This window comes from Toxorhynchites rutilus, chromosome 2, assembly GCF_029784135.1.
Source record: "Toxorhynchites rutilus septentrionalis strain SRP chromosome 2, ASM2978413v1, whole genome shotgun sequence".
In the NCBI taxonomy this organism is placed as follows: Eukaryota; Metazoa; Arthropoda; class Insecta; order Diptera; family Culicidae; genus Toxorhynchites; species Toxorhynchites rutilus.
Window position 1 is genome coordinate 271,970,690 of NC_073745.1, and position 18,828 is coordinate 271,989,517.

General features: G+C 35.7%; 1 protein-coding gene across 1 annotated transcript in view; it reads right to left on the reverse strand.

Moving 5' to 3' along the window:
* Window positions 1–8,508, reverse strand: part of LOC129770054 (nose resistant to fluoxetine protein 6-like) — a 43,276-nt gene extending 34,768 nt beyond the window's left edge. Inside the window, exon 1 of the mRNA XM_055772656.1 lies at window positions 8,247–8,508. Coding sequence (XP_055628631.1) covers window positions 8,247–8,340 — 94 coding nt within the window. The 5' untranslated portion in view covers window positions 8,341–8,508. The remainder of the gene's footprint in view (window positions 1–8,246) is intronic.
* Window positions 8,509–18,828: the final 10,320 nt, after the last annotated feature.

Sequence of the window (18,828 nt, forward strand, 5' to 3'; positions counted from 1 at the left end):
CATTTGATCTTTATTTTATTTCCTTCACTGTCATTCTGTTCGTGAACAAAAATTGTCTCATCGTCAGTTATTTTGAATTTCTCTCTGTAGAAGAATGAACAGTAGCGAAATTGGAAACCACGTGATCAATTAGAGTTTTGCTGTATTCAGAGATTCTAGTAACTACGACAGCAGATTGTTTCCGGTTAAGATAATGTGATAATTGTTTCAATTGTTTTCAATTTGCTTCATAAGCCAGTCAATGTTGAAATTACCAGCAATTATATTTAACTCACTACGTTCAACGACACTTTCGCGCTAGTTTTCCTAAATTTCTAAAAAAAACGCTGGTCACTTAAACTGGTGGAAATGCTATAATTTCCTATCTGCATGCTTCTTTCATCTGAAACAGCAAAGAACCAATTATTTTCATCAGCTTCGTTACACGAATGCTGAATTTAATTGATTCTTCTGCAACAAGCAAAAGCAATTTTAATACCGTTTTGTCTCATATTCCGAACAGTCTCAAATTCCGAACACTTCATTTTTAAATGTAAATTTACTAAACTTTTATGTTATAAATAATTGAATAATGAAAACACAGACATTCTTTGAGGTATAAGCTTCATTTTGACATCATTTACAGGTATCAATAAAGTCTATTATTTTGTAATATTAGACATTTGCAAAAAAAGTGACAGTCAAAACCAATGATAAAATAAATTATGCGTTAGCAAATTCTGTAAAAAACAAGCATCGTTAATTTTTCAGTTTTTGTAGTTTTTTTTTACTATTTTCTTTGTTGTTTTCATGTTAAGTGCTAAAAATGGTAAGAACCTACAATAAATGGATGAAATAATATGATATTTTATGCAGAAATCATCATTAAAATTAGTGTTGGAAATATGAATCAAGTTCCTACGCATAATTCAAATTGCGAACACTTCATTTTTAAATGTGAATTTACTGAACTTTGATGTCATAAATAATTTAATATTCAAAACCCTGAAATTCTTTGGGTTGTAGACTTCATTTTAAAATCATTTACATTTACGATACCGATATAGCGCCCTTGGTCCCGAAACCATGTAAATTATAAGAAACAAATACAATCAATGTTTACAAAAGTAAAATCCAATTGTTTTGAGAGCATAACATTTTTCCAAAAAAGCTTTAATTTTAAAAGTTATGGTTTAAACAAAAAATTTTTGCTGTTCGGAATTTGAAACAAAAGTGTTCGAAATATGAGTCAGTGACAAAAATGGTGTTCGGAATTTGAGACAAAAGTGATTAAACGTATTTTTAGTTTTTCACCATGAATATGTATTCGTTAATCAATTTTATTGTGGTCAAATGAAAAAGAAGCCTCTATTGTATCCAAAAATGAAATATATTTCGCGAATAAGTACCATTTTTGAGTAATGAGACACTGTTTAATGACCATCAAAGCTTAAGTGTCCAGAATATGAGACAAAACGGTACCACGAATGTTGATCCAATGATGATCCATTAATTATGTGAGTTTCAGAATGAAAAAAACATGTGGAGACGCATATTTTCTGTGAGATATTGCATTATGCGTTATTTGTAGAAAACCCAGCAATATTCAAATAAATTGTTGCCAACTTATTCGCACATACATTTTATTTGTAAATTGCCAAATATGTTTGAAAAGGTGTTTTTTTCTGCTTCTCCAGCAGCCTCCGATGCATTTTTATCCAAATTAATTTTTTGTTCTTCATTCATTTACCTTCAAACATTTTATGCATCTCCATTCAGTTAATAAGTACTCATCTTTTTTATGTTTCTCGATACACCTTGAACATGTTAGTTCTTTCTTGGATTATGTACACTTCGTATTCTTCACATTTGAAACATGTTTCTCCAAAAAAAAAAAAATTCTCAAAATATTGTATTTGAATATGACTTTCGTGTTCGGAAGGTTGGCCTTTGACCGATCGATGACGAAGTGAATTATCCTAAAATATTAAATATATAAAAATGGAGTGATGTCTGTCTGTCTGTCTGATTCTTATAGACTCGGAAACTACTGAACCGATCGACATGAAAATTGGTATGTAGGGGTTTTTGGGGCCGGGGAAGGTTTTCGTGATATTTTGAGACCCCTCCCCCCTCTCTAAGGGGGGGTTGCCATACAAATGAAACACAAATTTCTGCATTACTCGGAAATTAACCAAGCAAACGAAACCAAAGTTGGCATGTGAAAGTTTTAGGGTGCAATAAATGTTTCTATTATGGTTAGACAGTCCTTCCCCCACTCAAAGGGGGGGCTGCCATACAAATGAAACACAAATTTCTGCATTACTTGAGAATTAATCAAGCAAATGAAACCAAATTTGGCATGTGGAGATTTTAGGATGCAATAAATGTTTCTATGGTGATAAGATACTCCTTCCCCCTCTCTTAGAGGGGGCTGCCATACAAATGAAACACAATTTTTTGCATTACTCGGAAATTAATCAATCAAACGAAACCAAAGTTGGCATGTGAAAGTTTTAGGGTGCAATAAATGTTTCTATGATGGTTAGACAGTCCTTCCCCACTCAAAGGGGGGGCTGCCATACAAATGAAACACAAATTTCTGCATTACTCGAGAATTAATCAAGCAAATGAAACCAAATTTGGCATGTGGAGGTTTTAGGATGCAATAAATGTTTTTATGGTGTTAAGATACTCCTTCCCCCTCTCTTAGAGGGGGCTGCCGTACAAATGAAACACAAATTTTTGCATTACCCGAGAATTAATCAAGCAAATTAAACCAAATTAGGCATATGGAATCTTTAGGGTGCAATGAATGTTTCTATGGTGGTTAGATACCCCTCCCCCCTCTCTTAGGGGTGGCTGCCATACAAATAAAACACAAATTTCAGCATTACTCGAGAATTAATCAAGTAAATGGGCGGGACGAAGTTTGCCGGGTTAGCTAGTATTAAATATATTTCATGTTCGCTTCAATGAATTGCACTCTCATGTAAAGAAACTTAGGGTAAGATGCGCCATGTCGGTAAAACGCACCCTCAAGAAAAATGGAATACGCAGTAATTGGTAGGATTTTTCTGCCCTTATATTTTTTTTATTGTAAATACCTTTAAATGTATTCAAGCACTAAAGACCTCGTTTTGCTCCAGAAAATAGTAATATATCAAAATCTTCATTTCATGCAATTCTGGCCGCTTCTCTCATAAGACTCTTGCAGCATTATAAAACTAATTTTAAATGTACTTCAATAAATTTTCAAATGATACCAGAGCTATCGATTGAGTTTAAATAAACAAATGTTATAAATTCATTTTTTATATTAAAATGCATTTTCCTTAACTGAGTTATAGAAGAATTCTATGCCAACTCGTCTTAGGGGTTGGCAGCACCGTCTCAGATAGCAGTGAAACATTGTGGATGTAAAGACATTGGTCATTCAAGTAACTGCATACTTGCAATCATCAAAAAATTGACTACTTTTTGGAAAGGGTCAAAGTTTTTTTTCTTATTTTTTTCACAAAATCTTCTAACTAAATACCTGCAAAATTCTGGTCAAGGATGAAATGTAGGAAATATTCTAACAACGTTTTTTTTTTTAAATTCTCAAAAAATTATATGAATAACCCTTGCAAATTCACGCATACAACAAGGCACTCATTCATTTTTTAAACAACTTTTTCATGTTTTCTTTGAAAAAATTTCAAATAATCCTAATTTTGTTGAAAGTCAAGATGGCGATATAGTGTATTCGACAAAGTTTTGGATCTTATTAAAACATGAACTTTTGTCGAAGCGTCAACCTAGTTTTTTTTATAGTTTCTGGAGTATATGTCATTTTTGTATGGAGACTCCTAATAAAATAATGTTTTATTCGTATGATTTTAGTGTGTGAATTTATGCGTTTGACATGTTCTCGGCGTGTTTCTAAATAGAAAAAAAAGTTTGCATAATTTGTTGATCGTGATAATTTACACACTAAAATGTTACGAGTTAAATATTAATAGTAATTTTCCAAAGCAAACATGAAAACGTTGTTGTTAGGAAGTCTTTTTCCCTGTTTTCCCCGTTGGTAATTTATAATTTTTTGGGCTATTTGTAATTTCCACTCAAAATTTTTAAAACAAATTAATTTTGATTTAATGAATTTTTTTTTATTATTTGTTTAATATTTTTGATCGAAAACTTAAATGATTTCTTACATTTCATTCTTAACCAATATTTTGTGGGTCTTATTGTTTTTCAGTTGAAATTTTTAGATTTTTAGAAAATAAGTTGAAAAAACTCAAAATGTCTCACTCAAAAACGAAATCGATCTACGAAATGTTGGAATGAAACGTGGAAAAAAAATGATGCTTTCATCAAAAAGTACCAAAAAAATTTTAAAATAAAACATTAAAGTGAAAATTAATGTTGATAGTGAAAATTTATTTTTCTCAAAAATATGTTTTTTTTTAATTTTGAAAAAAATATACATGGATAGCCCTAGTTGTATAATTCATACATCGAAAAAAGGGCCCTGCTATAGGGAAAAAAATTCCTAACAACAACTTTTTCATGTTTGCTTTGAAAAATTGCTATTAATATTTAACTCGTATAACTCCTGAATATAATATTTTCAAGAGTCTCCAGACAAAAATGCTTTAATCCTTTGCGGTCGGAATCAATTTTTCTTGAAAAACATTCTCTTATCTTTCCACGTTTATAATATTATTTATAATATTATATACAGAGTACCGTTATCTCTTATTTGTAGAAACTCCGTGTGTATTTGTGAAAAAGTTAACTAGACATTAAAATTCGATTAGAAAAATGTAAACCAATACATCGTTGAATAATGTATTTAATATTATTCCTTGCTGTGGTGGTTGAGAACAGACAAACGACCGACAAAAGTTCTTATTCTCAAAAGATCTAAAGCTTTGTCGAATACACTTTAGCGCTATCTTGATTTCAAACAAAACTAGGATTAGTTGTAAGATAAAAAAGTTGTTCATATAATTTATTTGATGATTTAGAAGAAATGCGTTTTTGATTCAATTTTAAATTCAATTTTAAAAACATTGTTTTTTCAGTGCAAAAAAAATAAAATTAAAATAATTCCCTACATTTCATCCTTTTACCAGCAAGTATTATGGTTTTTGAGCCATAATTTTTCGTAATATATTAAAAAAAAACTTTGGCGCTTTTCAAAAAATAGTTTAATTCTTTTTTAAAGACATCAAGTATTTTGTAAGTATTATAATTTTTGAATCATAATTTTTTGTAAAATATTAAAAAAAACTTTGACACTTTTCAAAAAATAATCTAATTCTTTTTTTTAAGACATCAAGTTTCCAATGTTGTTGCTCCCAATGACCAGTCGAATTGGCATGAAATTCGTTCATAATGGGGGAAAACTGGAACGGAAAATAATGTTCAAAATTAGAATAGTTACAAACTGGTTCCAGATTTCAGCCCTCCTAATCATCTTGAACAAAAAAATAAATCGAACAGATTCTGTATCAGTAAAGATACACCGCTATCGTATGAACATCGGACAAGTCAAAAAAAGGAAACTCTTGACTAAATGGCGTCCATTTGAAAAAAGAAATTGCTTTCTTGTTTGTTATGACGATTTCAAGTTTCAAAAATAGTAAAATTAAAAAAAAAAAATTATTGGTTCATGCGATAAAGGGATGCATGAGGATTAATTCACATCAAATTAAAATTAATCAAATTGATCAGTTCCGTAGAACTTGAGATATCTTTGAAAACAACTAGTGAAATGCGCTAGAAGTTTTGTATCAAGGCCATAGTAGATTAGATACTGCATCAGTGGATTGGCTAAAACTCGGTAAATAATGGGATTCTCTAAAAATTCCATCTAGAGTAAATTTTTGAATATCCAAGCTAAAGAAATATAATGAAAAAAAAATTCTTCATATTGTAACTTTTTCATATTTCGAGACTACGAGGTATTCTATTCTAAAAATATGAACAAAAAATTTCATCACATTTTTCTTTACGTTTGTAAACAAGATTATTGGATTGAAAATTCCTCGGCGTTTTCGACTCTACAACAAAAATGCATCCAATTGCATTTTGGTGCATTTTGGACACGCATACCGGCATCTTTATTTAAGAATAGTGTAATATGAGTGCGTTGAGAGCTCTCGAATTTATTTAGCTTGTTCCTACTCGTAGTCGTTTAAGTACGAAGAAGACAGACGTGCCTACGTTGGGGATGTGAAAAAAAAACGTTGAGATATGTAGTACAAATGTTCCAGGCTTTCCTGATTAAGATGGGCGTCTTAACCTGTTCTCCCCTATCCCCGTATAATATAATGAAAAGAATACTACAATCAATTAGGAATGTTTCATCGATCACTATTGGTTTCATTGCCACCCAACACGCGATGCTTTTGCTTCGTCCTAGAAGTAGACATCACCACCAAAAGTTCGACCTCTGGAAAATCACAAATTCGTTTCCGACATTATGCTCCGCACTGACCTCGGCAAAGAAGTCGTATTCCTTCGATAGCCAGGCTCGTGTCTAACAATTGGCACAGACACGTTTTGGTTTTCGATGCTGATGATGTAGGTTACGCGTGTGCCATGCGGTTGGCCTTTCGATATTGAAAATTCTAAGGCATCGTTTGAAGTTTTTTTAATTCCCAAATTATTCTTGCGCAGTATTAGATTAGCGGCTTAGCAGATTATGATTTTGTTTGTTTCGCCGATTAGAATTACCGGTCGAAGGAGTTGGAAGTTTCCTTCAAAGAATAGTCAAATATTCGTCTGTTTAACATAATGATACCTGATTCTTTTTTTCGCACGGGGTTGCCGTGCAAAGATGAGCTATTTTAAATTGAGCGGTGTTAGAAAATAGATACACACAAAGTTAATTTATGTATTGAGGTATGTTAATCAATGGTGTTCGATTGGCAGAGCATCCATCAATTGCGTTAAACAAAAAACAAGTACGAAGAGATACTTAAGTAAACAAAAGTGTACTTCTCGCTTTTTCAGTAGTCAAATCCAGCGATGGGATAAGGTTAACCGAAGCGATACTTGAGTAAAAAAAAGTTGAAACTTTTTCATGTGTTTTACAATAACTTTGAAAATAATATGGAAAATATGGAATGTTACAATTACTAATACCACTATATACTCTATATTGTTACAATATTTTGTCGTTAATCGACACCTCAAGTGGTCGAAAACCGCGTTATTTCGAGAAGCCGTACAACAAAATTGTCCTCGAAAATGAAGATGTTTTTAATATTTCATGAAACAAGATTAGAAAAACATATGGGTTTCTTTTTCCATAACGTATTAAAGAGTGAATGATTTACTGGAATGTGTTACTGGACCGTGAGTGTCAAATTGTACGGTTGAGTACCAGAAACATGTTCTTCGGGACTATTTCGGTAGAAAAGGAGACATCCCAGCAGCACTCGGCGTTGTCCAAGAAGTCGCATGCCAACCAATAATGGCTGGAAAACGACGAAGTCGCACACCACCTAACCTAATTGATCTCCGGAACTGATTACACTAGGTTGTCCCGTGTGGGGTATCTTGCAAACCAAGGTCAGTACTAAAAAGTAGCAGGTTTCGACACCTTGAAGAAAGACATTCGTCGGGAGTAGGAGGAATTACCGCATAAACACTTCAAATCAGTCACCTTGTAATATGGCTTGTCTCTTAAATAGTGTTTTACGTTTAAGACAAATTGATTGATTGAACCCGACGTATGCATGTTTCCCTTTGTCAATAAACATTTCACAATTCGAACCGGAAGTCGTTTCATTGCACGAAAAAGATACAAATGACGTAATTTGGAAACCATTCAAATACGCGCCACTAAACCAGTAGGATATCATAATATTCTCGTGTAGTAGTTTTGTTGTTGTCAACTTTGGGAAAATGTTGACTCTCGAAATACGCTAGAAGGCACGGACGTTGAATAAGAGTTAACCGTTGCAGTGGAAACAGGTTCTCCGACGCAATCCCAAATAACAGATGAATCTGATGTGTGCAAACTCATTCCAGAATCCAGACGAAATATAAATCTGAATTTGTGGAAATACACCAAACAACAACACAAAAGTGTTAATGTTAAGCTACTATGCATAGAAACAATGCGTCTCGGTTTCTGAAACTCTTAGTCATCATTTTTTTTCTAACTTATCACTGATTGTTATTAAAATTCCGAAAAATGTTCATCACATACACTGGTTCTCGATTTTTATTTGCAAAACAAATTACTTCAAATATTTTTCACTCACATTCTATGAACGAATTACTGCTCGCAACATGGTTGATATTTTGAACGGCAATTATCAGCGCCAGCATCCAGCACTGGGAAGACATTCTCCGCATTGTAATTCTCCCACAATGTTCTTTTTCCTCACAAACTTAACACCAGGCGTCTAATTGCAGCCCGACGAAGAATACCGTGTGGATCACTCTCGATTCTGTCCCCGTAGGTTTCGTAACTTTTCTTCCGTCCGCGTCGAGATCCCGCGAGCAACTGTCGCGCGAGGTGATCTTTTCTAACAGGGCAGGTTGTTCCTGTGTTTTCTTTTGTTTTCCTCAGTTCCGCTAGATCCGCGCGCGCGCTCTCCGCATCCTCCCCACTCGCGATCACCCGCGGCATACACACATCTCTCAGCAACCTGTTGTGTCGCTTGTTTTGTTTGCGTTGTTGTGTTGTGGCGCATGCGGTCGCCCACAAAAGTTGTCGTGAGGCGATCGCGATCGTGCTTGGAAAATTGATCCTGACAACGATGTGTGCCAAGTGCGGCGGCGCGGCTCGGTGGGTGCTGATTTTACGCTCTCGATGATAGCGGACAGCCGATGTTATGTTCTATACGAGGAGAAGCGCAGGATGACGTGTAAAATGTTTACAAATGATTCCACAATTCTTCTGCTGGAATGTTAATCTATAAGCGAAGTGAGGCGTTATCGATCATCTCGGTGATAAAATTACTAGTTTTGAACTGAAGCTTGACTGTTGGGCAGAACTAGAAGTGTATGTATGTAGGTATGACTCCCTACGGCGTTGAAGAATACAAAACAAAACGACGGAACTGTGAATAAAATAACTAACGTGCATTGCCTGTTAGAAATTTGGGTAGGTGGACTTTTTGATGAATATTTTGGAGGTTATTCTTGATTCGGCACTAAAAACAACTAAGCGCAAACATTACGAATTTCAAGTTCCATTCAATCAAGGATGAAAATCACTGCTCATTTTTCAGCAACTTTCGTAGTGGTAGGTTCTTAAACATTTGGACAACAGTTTGCTTTGAAAGTGACCCTCCTTCAATGTTGAATATTTCCGGTCATACTACTTACTGTAGTGGAACTGTTGGATTTTTATATAGTCGTGAAATATGAAAATGTGAAATGTGTTTTTGACACTTGGTGGTTTTGCCGCCTGAAAATCAAATTTTAACCCTTTGCGGTCGTATAAAATTTGGGTAAGGGTGTCGTACTGGTCGGAATTATTTTTAAATTGAAAAAACAGTGATACATACAAGGTTACGAAAAATATTTTTTTTAAATTTTGGTTTTTGTAAACTATATATATATACATATATATATATATATATATATATATATATATATATATATATATATATATATATATATATATATATATATATATATATTAACTTAACAATGTATTTTAATTTAATGTGATGGTTTTATATGAAAATTATCAATGAAAAATCGAGATAACTATTTTTATTGGCACCCAAAACCATACTTTATGTTTCGTACTCCGGAAAAACTAAGTCCCAAAATACCGATTTTTAGCAATAACAATTTTTTCGAGATGACACTAGATCTCGACGTTTCATGCAATTTCAAGACATTTGCCATCAAACAAATTTTTACCCCGATTTCCTTTACTCCCTCCTTGAGTGATTGAAAAACTCCAACTTTGACCGATTTGCGCCACTCTCCCTTAAGCCCGATTGAGCTGAAATTCGGCTTAGGGAGTTTTTTCGAGGTGGTGAACATTTTGTATAGGGTAACTTTTCCAAAATCTAGGGTCGTTTTTTTCCCATACATTCATTGGCACCCTAATGTACACTCTGTCCAACTTCTATAAGACCAGGTGATGATCTTGTTGCTTTGTGTCATTGTAAGCAAACAATGCTTCAATTTATATTCTAGTTTGTAGATATTGGTGACTACTATACACTGCATGATTTTCATATGTGTGTGTGCAAGCGCTGAGCGTAAACGAATGTTTTTGTATTTTTCAAGTGTCATGTTTCTATAAAACCAGTTACATTTTCCGTTATTTTAGTTGTTCTGATCAATAAATCTGGAAAATGTCGAAGGGAAAAGTGCTCACGGAGAGAGAAGAAAGACAACTCGATGTAATGCACCAATAAAATGTTGGTATCAGAGAAATTGCACCTCGGATTGGACGATCCCATCCAGTAGTGTTCAATTATTTGGCAAATCCTCAAGGATACGGTAAGAAGGAAAGAACTCCACGTAAATCGAAGCTCTCTGACCGGGATAAGCGGGAAATACTTAGAACAGCTTCGAATACCTCAAAATCGCTTATGCAAATAGAGCAATATTTCAATTTAAATGTTACTCGGGTGACAATTCGTCAAGTTTTGATAAAAAATCCTCACATAAAGAGGGCTTGAAAGATTAAAACCACCATCTCACATCGGAAGACGTCTGAGTTTTGCCAAAGCTCACATCAACCTACAGTAGGACATGGTCTTTTGTGACAAAGAATGCCTCCAAAATAATCCATTTTGCTATATACCATAACGAAATGTTCTTCAATGTATAGGTTATGTTCTCTGACGAAAAAAAAAGTTCAATTTGAATGGTCCTAATGGTTTCAACGGATACTGGTTTGATTTACTGAAGAAGGAACAGTATTTTTCGAAAGGAATTTTGGTGGAGGCTCGTGTATGGTTTGGGCGGGATTCTGTGCAACCGGAATGCTCAAGATAGCTTTCACATCATTCAAGAATTACATACATGTTCTGGAATCCTCTCTCTTACAGTTTTTGCGTGGATATCGTCACAAAAAAATCACATTCCAGAAAAAACAAAGCTACTATTCATACCAGCAAGGAAACTAAGCAATGGATGAAGGACCAAAAACATAATTTTTTGGACTGGCCGGCTCGCTCTCCAGACTTGAATCCTGTTGAAAATCTTAGGGGGAACCTTGTACGCAGAATTTACACCGAGGGAAAGCGGTACACCACGATTGAAGAGCTCAATGTCGCAATTTCGGAAAAATGGAAAAATATCGAGAAATCCGTTCTGCAGAATTTGGTAAATAGTACGACGAATATTCCAGGTTATTAGTCGAAATGGCAAGGTTGCCAATTATTGACATGTAAATCAACCGACCGTTTTGAATTTTTCATTGATAATACTTTTGAATTTTGAAGTGGTCTTATAGAAACTGGACTGCTAAAATTATCATATTAATTAAATAATTAATATATTAAGCGATGCACAATCGCTTACTGATAAAAAGTACGATATACTACGCACTGGGGATCATTGAAACATTGCCCATCGACCACTATTTTATTTTTTCAGACAGTCTCAGCTCAATAGAGGCAATCCGCTCAATGAAGGTTGATAAACGCTCATCTTATTTCCTAACTAGAATAAGACAACTATTGAGTGTTTTGGTCGAAAAATTATTCAAGATTACCTTAGCATGGGTTCCCTCTCATTGTTCGATTCCGGGGAATGAGAAAGCGGACTCGCTAGCTAAGGTGGGCGCTTTAGAAGGCACACTTTTTGAAAGGCAAATTGCTTATAATGAATTTTTCCACATTCCTCGTCAGTACACGCTCGTAAGTTGGCAGCGCATGTGGAGTGGAGATGAGTTCGGTCGTTGGTTACACACGATTATCTCTAAGGTCTCGACGAGTGCATGGTTCAAGGGATTGAATGTAGGTCGTGATTTCATTCGCGTGATATCTCGGCTTATGTCCAATCACTACAACCTAAACGCGCATCTCTATCGCATTGGGCTCGCAGCAAACAATCTTTGTGATTGTGGCGATGGCTACCACGACATCGAGCATGTTGTCTGGTCGTGTATCCGGTTCCATACTGCTCGCTTTCAGCTCTCTAGAGCACTGAGAGCACAAGGCAGACAATTGAAGATCCCCGTCCGGGATATCTTAGGTAGCCGTGATCCTGATCTTCTGCTTCATCTATACCTGTTCCTCAGGAACGCCGATGTCAACGTTTAATGATGTTTCCTTCGTTGTGTCCCCGTTTTATATCCCTCCTATCCGATCGATAAACTATTACTTAGTCGCGGCAATACATACACACACTCTTTACAGATACACGGGCCAAAGGTTGTGCAGTCCACCACTGTGTAATTCAACAAGAGCCAAAGGTTGTACCGCTCATGACAACTCTACATGAACTGATGATTGCGCCGGTTAGTGACCATTCTATCCTGGATTCCTCGAGTCGAGAAAGACGCACCACGCTAGATATGAGGTACAGACTAGGGGGGCGTTACTGATTAAGGGTCAGCTGCATCCCAATAGGAAGTATCCCGTGTCGGGCACACGTACAGAGCATTGGAGACAGCAACATCCGAATTACGAAAACACTTGTAATACTAATCTCGAGCCAACCGCGAGTAATCGGTTACATATTACTAACATAGATAATAAGAAAAATGGTCAAAGTATTGAACTCCCGGCCCCGTGAGGCTAACGCCATATGAGCCTTGATAAAAATATATATTTTGGAAAAAAAAAAGCACAATAAATAAACAAACAACTCGTTTGAACGAAATTTACGTTAAATATACTTTTCTCTGAGCATTCAACAATGTATGAATGTATCTTGTTGAAATTCTAACTGTTTGTGTTGCAACGAAATAGAAGAATCAGGGTGGTCTTATGTAAGTTGGACAGAGTGTATGTATGTCAATTTTACCTTGCTAATGCTGCAGAGAAGTGATATTCCACGGTAATTCTCAACTTGATTTCGATTACCTACATTGTGAATTGGAACAATCGTGGCTGTCTTCCAAACGCTATGAAAGCATCATTCGCTCAACGAACGCTTATATAGACGGGAAATCGGGGGAGTATGCGATCTTGCGCAATATTTCAAAAAGTACGTAGGAATACTACCTAATACAGGACCTTTTGATACATCAATGTCATCCAAGACTTTCATGATGTCGCCTGGTGAGAACTGAAGCATTGTAATATACGAGGGTCGTTCAAAACATAAGTTTCAGTGCCTCAGAAATCGCGGAAAAATGAAGTCAGGACAAAAAACAAGGTGATTTTCGTAATCTACGTTTTATTTTCTATTTTTCTACATAATCGCCGTTACGTTCGAGGCATTTTTCATAGCGTGTCTATTCCGTGCGCGAAGTGCGTAGAGTCCAACTTTTTAAAGTACGATGTAACTGCGTCACGAATTTCTTCAGTGTTTCACGTGATAATTTTTGCGCGACACAGGCAGTGTCGCCAATTATTTATAACATCAAAGTTCAGTAAAATTACATTTGAAAATTAAGTGTTCGGAATTTGAATCATGCGTAGAAACTTGATTCATATTCCGAACACTACTTCAATATTAATTTTAATGTTAAAATATCATAAAACATCACTTTATTTCACCCATTTATTATAGGTTCATTCATTCAACAACAAACAAAATAGTTGAAACAACTACAAAATCTTAAAAATGAACGATGCTCGTTTTTTACGGAATTTGCTAACGCAAACAAAACAAGTAGTGCGTTCGGTAGCTCGAAGTGTCTGCTATAAACGTGCAAAAACACGTTTTTGTCACTATAGTAGTTTGCGAGCAGCAGTGGTTTGAATGGAACGTGGTTGGTTTGCGCGTCGGAAATCATGTGTGACGAAACCTGTCCATAACGCGCTGTCGTTGAAGTCGATAAGGGCATTCCAGTGCTCGAACATGCCCCGTACTCGCCAGATCTAGCCCCATGCGACTTTTTTCTATTCCCCAAGATCAAATCCGTGTTGAAAGGTACCCGATTTCAGCCCGTAGAAGAGGAGAAGGAAAAAGCGACGCGGCTTTTGAACACCATCACAAAAGAAGAGTTTCAGCACTGCTTCGAACAATGGAAAAAACATTTGGAAAGGTGTGTGAGGAGCCAAGGGGAGGATATTGAAGGGAAGCATATCGTTGTACTTTTTATTGCAAAATATTAGACCCGTATTTTTTTATCGGAAAATCATTTTATCCTTTTATCCAAAAATATTTTTTTTCTAAAATTCATAACGTTTGATATATTAAACCGATTCAGAAGCTAGTCTTCTTTGAAAAAATACAACACTTGCAAAAAAAATTGAATTCTGCATAGATCTAGTTTACTCGCATAGGAATATTGAACGAAGACTGAAAACATGTTAATTTTGAAAAATCATAACTCAAAAATGAAAAAAAAACACATGTCTAATTTTCCGATATATTATGTAAAAAAACCTCAGCTTTCAAGAAAAATTATAAAAAATATAGCCCCCTTGACCATGTAAAATATAAAAAAAAACAAATACAATCAATTATCACGAGAACAAAATCAATTTTTTGCAAGTGTAATATTTTTTCAAAAAAGACCAGGCTATTGGCTTTGATTTGATGCGTCGTTCACCTAAATCGGCTCAGTAGTTCCCTAGTATTCTGATCACTAATAGAACATCCATTCTGACCGCATTTCTCCATCCGTTCGATGATCAGAGTTTCGTAGTAATGTTCAATCACACGATTTATTGTTGACTGCACGATTCCGAGTTGATTTTTCAGGTGACGATTCGTTGCTTTTCAGATGACGCATTTCTCTTCAATTTTCGAAAAACTGACAGCGATAAAAGTACGGTGTAAACAATACACTCTAAACTACTTCTACCCAAATTTTCAAGAGAAAATATCTTATGCGTAATTTTCTACAGCGTTCCATTTCCGTTTGATGCGGGACACCACTTGAAAGATTGTACAATAATGTGAACAATTCGAAGAAGAGTTTGTTGTTTTTCAGAACCACGTAAACAGTGGTGGAAATTCATGAGCATTTCGTCTGATTATGATTCGATATACAAAATTATACTCGCGAGTAACACAGCCCCACGTTTGATCACTGTTTTTGATTCGTGAGTACGAATGAATGAGAAACACATTCACTCATGAGCCGGATTTTGTAATGCTGCTCCGTGCTGTGCATAAATATCAACCAATAGAGATAGCGAGATGGTTGTCAAATAAACTGAATGGTTGAAAGTTGAACATTTCCGCTGTTTCAATAATATTGAACATCGGTCACAATGACCTGTAATCAGGCCGTTTGCGCATTAAACATATGAGGATATAAAGAAAATCTGACAGTTCCTCTTGGAAATCTACTCTTCCCTATACATGGGAGTGCAATTTTGGCTACTCGTGCGTACATTACAGTACTGCTGCTCGTTCTGTTCGCAGATCGAACTATGCGAACAAACTCGCATGTGTTACCATGAACTGAATTTTGAATTCTGTTTTAGTTACGAATAATTCGACTTTTCATACAAACAAACTCACGAACGAGTCGGATAGCAATAAAGTATTTATTCGCTTTCGAGTATGCTCGTGAAGAGAACCTTCCCATTGCTGCACATTGCTCCATATTTTTAGATAGTGTAAAAACTAACTTCAAATCGACTACCCGATATTTCCCTTGCGTTGAACTTATTCCTATATAGAGTTGAATCTCTTGAATTTAAAGCAAACGGTCCGGTATACGCGTGCAATTGCTGGTATTAAAAAGAAATGGTAAAGTGATATTTGAAGCCAATCTCTATTAAAGGTGTCTAGATCGGTTCGATCACCTATGCAATTTCAGACTCGATTATATTGAAAATATTTTTAAAAAAACTATGCTTCAAATATGGAAAATTTCAAGAAAAACGTAACATTTCACAGTTAAGGCAAGATCAGAGAGTGGAAAAAATTATTTTTGAAAAATTTTATTGAAGAATCACCAGGAATTGTTTTTGTTGATATTGGAGTAAAATTAAGAAAGATAGAAGTTGGGTGTCAAAGAACAAATCGTAGAGCAGTTAGAGAGCTTTAATTTGGTTGCTAGAAACAATCATGTGTATTATGCATCTTTGGGATGAAATTAGTAATAACACTATAAAAACCACAAACTTCTAAATTTGACACTTCTATTTTTTCAAAATCCATAATTTAGATGTTTGCAACTATATACTGTACTATTTTTTTCCATCCTTCAATGGAAGCAAATAGAGCCCATTTAAGCCAACAGAGCTCAAAACGAAAAAAGAAGTTCAATAACTCTGTCATTATTGAAATTCGAACATATGGATTTTCTTCATCAAATATGATCCTCTATCACATTCTGAAAGATTCCGGGTGCATGCAATTTTCTTATGTGAGAATGTTGTTTTTGAGTGCAAGGGGATGGATCAAAAATTAAATTCTTCATTTAAATCAAAACAACATAAAATATATGTAGGGGAGGGGAGCCAAATATGGAAATCGATCTTTATTTTGAGTATTGCTCAGCTCGTAATTAAGTTAGCAACCCGTCCAAACCCTTGATCTGTAGATAAAAGTCCAAAGTTTGATCCCCTTAAATCGCGACCACCTATCTTTAATAGTTTTCCCAAATTTTTAGTTTTGTAAAAATCTCACTTTCGAGATTCCAAAAAAATTGTCGCCAAATATGGAACGTTTTTTTTTTCGTTCATTTTAGGTTTATTAAGTTTATTAATTGACAAAATTGATACAGAAAGCAATCTGGCTTCAGGTCATCCAAAGAATCAACACCATCGTCATTGATATCCCCGATATCTTCGCTTTCGCTGGAAGAAGAGTACTTGATTTTCACGACGTGTTGTCTGGGCAGAACACCGCTACAACCGGGTTTCTCGGTATCAGAGGTTTTGGTCAGCGTGGACGTTTTCTTAGGTTTTGAGTCGCTGATCGGTGAGGAACTTTTCTTGATATTTTGCGCACATTTTTTTCAGATTTTTTGGAGCACTTTTTCCTTTCTTTCCACAATTATTTGTACGGTCCATTTTTTTTGCTTCTCGCTTCTCTTTGGCAGCTATCGATCTTGCTAATTCATTTTTGTAAGGAGATGTCGTTAGAATGGTTGATTTCTGAGCTGGTCTGCCTCTATTCGTCGCTTTTTTGTTTATTAGAGCAGGTATTTCTCTGATATATTCAGGAGAGACATAGTTTACCAATAGTGTGTCCACAGTTGGAGTAGACGACTGATTAGGTGTTGTCGGAATGGAGATGGAAGGCGTTGCAGTTTCGGCATTTGGAGGTAAAGTCGTGATTGGTCGAATTTGAGGAGATTGCGTATCCACAGGTTTCGCAATTTTCGAGCCATCTGTCTGTACTTCGATTGTAATTTTCTCAACCTCTTTTTTTTAATGCCAATTGCTTCTTCTTCGATAAACATAGAGTCGGGAAAGATATTTCTGTTATATGGGCTGATGCCGCTGTTTTTGAATCCATTATAGGCAGTGTTGTATTGGCAAGTTTGACGGAATGCGTTCCCACTAATCGAGCGACATCTTTTACCTCAACCGGTCGTTTGAACTCGTAATAGAAGTTTCTGATTTCGTTAGCGTAGTAGGTTTTAAAAGTACCCATAAAGGTGATGTCCAGCGGCTGTAGTCGATGGCTGGTATGAGGTGGGATTGACAGCAAAGTAACAAAATTCGACCGGGCCAGTTCGATAACCTCCAAATTGCGAGTATGACTATAATGACCATCTAAAATTAGCAGCGCAGGATCTTCTTCGGTCGGTTTTACAAATTTCAAGAAGCTACGAAACCAATCCGTGAAAATTGACGTTTGAATCCAACCAGAACTGTGACACCTAGTGAAAGTGATAGAAATATTGTAGAATACATCAATAGGACAATAAATTCAGAATAAGGTAGCTACCCACCTAAAAACTGTAGCAGCTGGTGCACCGTCTTTTGCCGAAGGAGGTGGCATTTGCTTCGCCGGAAAAATGATTAACGGCGGTACAAAACTTCGAGCAGGGCTCATCGAACAAACTACCGTTATTAAAGCGCCTCTTTCTGCAACTGACAAAACTCCAACTTGCTTCTTGCCTTTTAGAGCAATAATTTCCGGATTTCTCGATTGGACGACGCTAACTCCTGTCTCGTCTACGTTGTATATTCGATGTGGTGGAAATTTATCGATTCCAATTTCTTCCAATAGATCGAAGAATTAATTTACACTTTCACGATTAAATCCACGTACTCTGGCGATCGATGTTGATTCTGGTTTTCTAAAGCTCAACGTCGGATTCCTAGCCATAAACAATTTCAGCCACTTTTTATCTGCAGACACACAAAATGAATTAGGAGTATATCCATATGTGGTGTCAATTAGTGAAATAACGTCAACTTGCAGAGAATAATTCACTCACCTGCCATCTCTTTATCACCATTAAACGTAGAAGGCAAATTGTTTGATCTTGCCAACTGAAATGCCAGTCTTTTCAATTCTGTCCTTGTCATACCGAAAAATCGCCTTTCCATTTCTAGTAAGTAACTCACCAAAAGTTTTTCCAGTTTCTGCGGCAGAACTGGCTTTCGCCCAAGCTTTGTATTGGCGGTCAAACCTTGCACATAGATTACATGTGGTTTTAGTGGTTTTAGGCAGGTTGAAAATTCTTGCAGCTCTTGTAAACCACCATTATTTTTCTCACACATTTTTAGTGCATTTTCTATGTCACTTTCAGCATAAGATTTCCGTTTCTTCGCGTTAGCCATCTCGTTTTCTGCTGTAAACAAAACCGTTCCATATTAGGCTACTTGGACC